The 7,261-nt window shown below is 39.3% G+C and overlaps 1 protein-coding gene across 1 annotated transcript in view; it reads left to right on the top strand.

Moving 5' to 3' along the window:
- The window catches only part of zgc:110410 (protein lifeguard 1), a gene marked incomplete in the record, with an annotated part of 12,690 nt that overhangs the window by 3,599 nt on the left and 1,830 nt on the right, over nucleotides 1-7,261 (top strand). The window contains 5 exon segments of the mRNA XM_014003388.1: nucleotides 415-468; nucleotides 704-794; nucleotides 912-949; nucleotides 1,479-1,566; nucleotides 5,459-5,548. Coding sequence (XP_013858842.1) covers nucleotides 415-468; nucleotides 704-794; nucleotides 912-949; nucleotides 1,479-1,566; nucleotides 5,459-5,548 — 361 coding nt within the window.

A 7,261-nucleotide genomic window follows, 5' to 3' on the forward strand; every position in this document is an offset into this window, starting at 1 on the left:
TGTATGTATGGATCACTTGGGTTGTTACCAACATCTGGTGAAAATTTCATGTCATTAGCCCCTCTACTAATATATTTACTGAGAAAAATGGTGACGTGTTCAATACTTATTTTACCCGCTGAATGAGCGTATAACCTTCGTGGATCCTGTACACAGCGTACAATATAAAAAGGAGCACAGGGGTTTAACTCGCAGTGGTAGTCTGAAACCTCTGTCAGTTTTGCATAATAGATAGAGCAGAAGGCTGCTGCAGTATAATTTATATATAAATTGTATTCAGCTCCCAAGTGTGCAATACTCTGTCCTCTATTAAAATTTAATGCAATTATTCTGCTGCCTTTATCATTTAAACAGTGCCTGTGTTAAAACACCCCTTTCTTCTTCTGTATCTTCATTTTTCTTAACGAATAACAGGGATACACTCAGGAACTGGGTTTGGGATAACTACTGGTTCTCCTTCACAATGATGTGAGTAAAAAAAACATTCATTTTCTTATTAAAAAAACATTCAGGTTTTTTTTTTTGGATCTATTGAACCTTTAAAGAATGTCCTGTATTGTGAGGTATCTAAATCAAAGCTTGCGTTTTGCCTTCCAGTCCACAAAGCTATTTCTTTTTTAAAAACAGACTGGATAGGTTTAATTCAGATTATAGGAGTTTTATTTTCTATTATACGATCCTGACTGTATCTGTTGTTAAACAGGTCAGTGACGCTGGTGCTCATCGTGGCCTTGTCCTGCTGCGGCGACGTTCGTCGTCAAGTACCCCTCAATTTTATAGCCCTGGGCCTGTTTGTGAGTAGAAGTGCCAGCCAGGCGTCAAATTAAAGCGCCGCCGCCCGCACCTGCTGTGTTCCTCTGTTGTTGTTTTTTTTTGTGTGATCGTGTATTTACCTTCTACTCCCCCTCCAGACGCTTGCGGAGGGCCTGATGCTTGGATCGGTGGCAGTGTGAGTGTTCGTTTCCAAGGATGAGTTCCACCTGACGCCGACTCATTTGCACAACAATGGTCCGATTCGATCCATATCTGATAAGCGCGCTCGGTGCCAGCCCAGAAGCCATCAAACCAGATAACGAGTTATTACTGCTGCTTTAGCTAATTAAAACGCGAGGTGGGGGGGTGTCGTGTTTTCTGGGGTTCTGGCTGAGGATAAATGGGAAGCGTCACCAAACAAATCCTTTAAAACCTTTTTTTTTCTGGACCAGAATTTCTGTAAACATGAATCACCACCTTTTTTTCACCCCCCTATCTGTGAAAGATCTCTATTTTTTTCAGCAACATGTTCATCTACCAGAGATCGCACAGTGGTCTATCATTAACACATTCACATTATAATATTGAAATAAACACAACTACAAAAATGGTTTGCAACTAAATATAGAATCTCCATCTTATGGAGGTTGTTTCATTACTTTTATATAAAAAAAAGCAGATTTAGCAGGGTTTATCACACATCTGTTTAACATCTCTGTCTGCAGGTACTTTGACGTTGAAGCGGTTCTGTGGGCGATGGCTGCAACGGCCCTGGTTTCCTTTGGCATGAGCCTGTTTGCGATGCAGTCAAAGGTAAGATCAGTCACACACTCTGAGCTGCTGCCAAAAGGGAAATTTCATAAACCGCAGCACCTTGTGGGCCCGCGGTAAATGTGCGTTGCTGAGATGTGTTTCCTTTCAGAGTCATTGGGAATGTGTTAATGTGAGCTGTTGGCCAGGTTTTCTGATGCGGCACTGGCGGGGGGGTTAAAACTGTGATGGGATTGCTGCTGAGGCAAAAAAAAACTACGATTATTGCTGAAATCAGTGTTTATGTCAGTCAAATTAATTCCTCACGTCCACCAGAGCAACAGAGTTAAACTCCTCTAAGCTGAGGATTTTACCGTAGGTCCTGACTTCAGGAATGGCCGTGAGCCGCTGTTATTAGCAAAGTCACTCCTTTTTTTTTTAAGATTCTCCCTCATTTTACCAGAAACTATAATGACATTAAACAATGTTTAAAACTCAAGGTGTTGAAAAGGTCAGTTCTTACAATTAAATCTTTAAACACTGTTAGGCAATCTTTAAACACATCGTGATTACACGGATAAATTAAAAACCTCTGTGTGTGTATGCGTGGCCTTGTTTTTCCTACATCGTGGGGACAATTTTCCCGAAAAAGCAGCCTTGTGGGGACCGAACATGCATCGTGGGGGCCCGGCATTGGTCCAAATGCAAATTACTGTTGGCGGGTTGGGTTTAGGACCAAGGTGTGAATTGAGTTTAGGTTAGTTTTAAGGTCAGGTAGGTACCTGTGAGGTTAATTTTAGGCTACGTGGTCAGGGTGAGGATATAAAATTTCCAAAAAATGAATGGATGTCAATGCACGCTCCCCACGGGTACATATAAACCATACTGTGTGTGTGTGCGGTTTTTATTACATTTTTCAGGGCCTTTCCTAATATAAACGCCAACCTTGTAAGGGCCAGCCTTTTAGGGCAGTGTTTCCCAACCTTTTTAGACTTGTGTACCCCCCTGAGCCATTTTGTCATACCACTAGTACCCCTTCTGTCAAAGGTAAGGATGATTCTCCAAAACGATAGTGTACAACAGTGGATTATTGAATGAAAATTATTTATTTAACCCCCAGAACAGGAAGTGGGGTGCGAAAGTTTGGGCAGCCTTATTAATTTTCTTTCTTTCTTTTTCTTTCTTTTTTTTTGCCATCATATCATCATATCAAATCATATAAACTTCATTTCACTTCTCAAATAACACCGTGTTTGTCCCCTAAATGATATATTTAACTGATTTTTTTATCCAAACAATCAATGATTTATAAAGGTAAATCAGGAAAATTAACACGGCCCAAATTTTCGCACCCCACTGTATAATTCTCAGGCATTTTATTCTTTTCAACTCAAACTAAACCTAAAGATAAATGTGTTGCCTTTAAAGTGAATAAGTAATAAAATAAATAAACCAGGTGATGGCAGGTGCAGGAAGCAGCAGCATCCAAAATACATCAAATATCCCAGCTGTGCAAATTCCATGATATTCCATGTTTTATACAGGATTCCATTTTGTGTTAATTCTGTGATTCTGTCTGCAGTTTCCACATAGCAGAAATTTTTCCAATTAACCTTGTGTAATATGCACACGTACTGTACCCCTGTACTGTTTTAGGTGACCAAAGCCCAGTCCTAATACAGCGGAACGCCATGAAGGGGTCAGGCTACAGAAAACCACCATTCCACAGCTTGTAAAGCACATTTTTCAAAAGTATACTACCTTGTGAGGACTGCTGCTCCTTTTTGGGCCCCATAAGTTCAAATGCTGTTTTGGGGTTCAGGGGTTAGGTTTTGAACTAAGGTGTGAATTGAATTAAGGTTTGATTCAATTCAAAAATACTTTATTGATCCCAGACGAAAAGTAGGTGTTGTTGTAACTCATTTAACTGAGTTGTGTTTAGGGTCAGGGTTAGACTGTAGAAATTACTGGAATAAAAAGGATGAGGACAGAAATACAAACGTGTGTGTCTGCATATTGGAAAATGTGAGGAGTGTCAGTCAAGTGTTCTGAGCGCAGAGCTGAAATCAGAGCAGTGTGGTCAGATCCGTCAAGTTGCCATGGTGATCACACCTGCTTTCACTTTCCAGGTGAGACCCCCGAAGTCCCTCAGATTTGGTTCTTTATTCTTAGAAGTTTGAAATGTGCTTGTGTTCCTCCGAAGCCTCTTCAAGAAGTTTCAGTGTGTTTCTTCAGACAGTTCTTATGATTAATGTTTAAATTGTGTGCACGGCAGAAAGTTGAAGGAAAAAATTTCAGTGGAAAAGGCTCCATTTCTATTATTTTAATAGTGCATTTTTAGTCTGCATAAATTTTACATTAACTAAAAAAGGAGTTATTTTTCCCAGTTACACAGGATGGGGGAGGGAGGAGGCTGCTGTAACTTAGATGACAGGTTCCCAAACCTTTATTTGCCATGGCCCCCCAAACTGCATTAGCTTCCCGCCGGGAACCCCCCCTTGCAAACCCACAGACAGTGCTACAAAATATTTAAAGAAACATCAACTTTTCAATTTTTTTCTTACTTTTGTTTAGCATGAGAATTTAAATAACATGTTTTAAAAACGGTATTACATTCCTACTGAAAAAACTTTTCAATATATTAACAATTAAAAACAGTACAAAAGAAATCAAACTTCTCTTACTCTCTCCTAAATAACATTTCAATATATAAATATATATAATATATATTTTAAAATAAGTAAAAACACATTTGATTTTATGATGATGATTTAAAACATTTATTAGATTGATATATATATTTTTTCCAGCCCAGGCTGCATCACAGAGAGCGTCGATTGCCAAGTCTTAGTTCGGTCCCTGTGTTGACCCAGGAGGGAGTAGCTGAAGGAAAAACAAAAACAGCAACTGTGGGTCAAACAGACATGCATTTGTTCTTTTAAATGGGCAAAAGGAGTTAGAAATCAGACCTAATTGGGCCTTGGTACTGTCCAAAAAGAAAAGAAAAGAAAACATGTTTGTTGTTTGGAAATTAATAGGCTTTCGTTTGTTTAATATGTGCTGATTTTTTTTTTTTTTTGAGGCGTTGTTTAGTGGAGAAAAAGCCTTGCAGCATAAAGGTTTAATTGGAAGATTTTAGTGTTTAATTATGCGGAGTCAGCATTAAAATTTGCACCTTTTTAAAGCAACAACATAATGATAGCTTCCTTCACTTATTGGTTCTTTTTCAAAACAAAAGTAATTTCACTTACAATAAAAAAAATGTTGCATTCTGTTAATTGGTCTTTAGATTTTGTCACTTTTTTTTTAAAGAAGCTGGATTTTATAAAGGAAAACAAGTAATAAATCCATACTGAGATGATATCTGAGTATGGATCCGTTGCAGAGTGCAGGGTTAGGGCTGTGTTGTAAAGAGAACCACTCTGCTTGTAGTAGCTGAGAGTTCATTTTTTCCCCTCCTTCTTGTTCATCTTGCCATTTTTTTTTCTCCCACCTCTTGCTCCGCAGCTCCCTTTAAGCACGGAGCCTCTTGATCTCTGTCACTGTGATATAAATGTCAAACAGACCCCCCCCCCACCCCCCCCCTCGACTCAGAGCTCCTCAGGTGATCAGTGTTGTAGTGCCATCTTTTTGCTGTCACTCTGAAAAGGGCACTACGGGCCAAAAGGCCACCTCCACACACACACCCCACCCCCACTTCTGCAGCAGAGTGTTGATTAATTACGGGGGACAATTATATCCCGAGAAGTCTGAGAATGTTCTATTGTTGGGGGGAAATCTAATATATCTTTGTCATTTCGTTGTCCGCAGAGCCGCACACCTCAGCTGCAACGCAGATGGCCTTCAGCAGAATGAGAGATGTTCTCTTACGTTTTTTTTTTCTTGTTTCAGAGCTTCATCACAATAAAGTGTCTCCGTCTCTTCTCTCCTCTTTTTTTTCTCTTTCTAATACCAGTGGGACTTCACGCTTGGAGCTGGGTTCATGTGGGCGTTAGCCTGGTCCTTCATTTCCTTCGCCCTGCTGTGTGCAATCATCCGATCGCAGGTAAATCAAGTGGATGTTTGTGTTCACGCGTGTCAGCGGACAGAACAGGCCCGAAATGAATCACACTCAGAGGCAGACAGTAAGTACAGCCTTGTAAGTTTTATCCCCCCGAGTGTGCCGCCGCTGACCTGTGAGCTGAGCTGACTATAAAGAAGGGCGCGTGCATGCTTAAACCTCCCAGGAGCAACACTGATGTCAGACTGATGCATTTCAATTTACAATCCTCTTTACTGTGTGTTGTTAGTGGTTCAGCAGCAGCAGCCAGCAGGTATTTACAGAAACTGGCATTGATCTAACAGAGTTGTCTTTTTTTCCTTCTTTGCACAAGACTAATGAAGTGGAACTGAAAATAAGGAGTTATCTTAAAATATATCGTGTCCACTTCTTATCAGCCCTCAGCCTTACATTTACTACACAGCTAGGAAAACCAGATAAGTGTGCTCCTCTGTTCACGTTGGAAGGTAAAGGATGAGATGTTGTCTGTACACGGTATCAGTCAGCAGCAGATATAATATATTTTGAGGAATCCTCCTATAGATTAAATAATCACACATATTTTTTGTGTGAGTGGTTAAATTTTTCTCTATCCTATAGAACGGGGTCTGCAAAGTTTTTCTGTCTGGGACCTCTGCTCTGATGGAAAGACCCCCTGTCCTTTGTTATCATGAGGAGCTGCAGTGTTTTAAAAATACTGCAAGAATCACAGCACGTATTGTCTCTGACTGAGCAAACATGACCTGTCCTAACACAATTGGCAACCCTGTTTCTGACTGAAAACCCTTATTAAATGCCTTCTTTTACAAATTTGCTACACATTGGATTCATGGTACTGTGTGTTTAACAGAGGTCTAAAGTACTTGAAAAAAATAACAAATGCCTTAACAGAAAACGACTTTGGTAAAAACTAATTTCACTGATGAGAAAAATACTTCAGTAAAAGTCATAAAACTGTTCATAAAAAATGGGAAAGTGAAAGTAAAAGTGCTTTTACACACTCTTTAAGAAATAAACTGTAGAAGTTACTGAACACGTTAACAGTCTTGGTTCCACCGGTGGACAAAAATGGTACGGTTTCTGCCTTTAAACGTTTCCAGATGCTACCGGGGGCTTTTATTTTGTGGACTAGGGTGTCAGACAACGTCTTCTGTTTCTAACCTTCAGTTTGGCACCCTTTAAAACTGTCAAAAGGCTTTTAAGGAATTTCAGGGGCGTCTGTTAAGGGGTTAACCAAACTGGTTCCTCTAAATCAAGTAAAGAAGTATCAATTTTAGGTTTTAAGTGTAAGAAAATAAAAGTAAAATTATCAATTTCAAAAAAGTACATGGTAAAATTACACTTACTCAAAAAAATTACTTAAGTATAAACCTCTGGTGTTTAACGACATAACTGAGTAAGAAACTAAACATTTTGTGACCCAATCATCGAAGACTTCTGCTATTGATTAAATATTCACAATTACAGCGGGTAAAATAAGTATTGAGCACGTCAACATTTTTCTCAGTAAATATATTACTAGAGGGGCTAATGACATGAAATTTTCACCAGATGTTGGTAACAACCCAAGTGATCCATACATACAAAGAAATCAAACCATAAATGTCCAGAAATGAAGTTATTTGTAATAATGTGGAATGGCACAAACTTCTGAAGGTTCCAGTGAGCACTGTTGGGGCCATAATTCAGAAGTGGAAAGAACATTATTTCACCATAAAC

Source organism: Austrofundulus limnaeus, unplaced genomic scaffold, assembly GCF_001266775.1.
Source record: "Austrofundulus limnaeus strain Quisiro unplaced genomic scaffold, Austrofundulus_limnaeus-1.0 Scaffold18, whole genome shotgun sequence".
Taxonomy (NCBI): domain Eukaryota; kingdom Metazoa; phylum Chordata; class Actinopteri; order Cyprinodontiformes; family Rivulidae; genus Austrofundulus; species Austrofundulus limnaeus.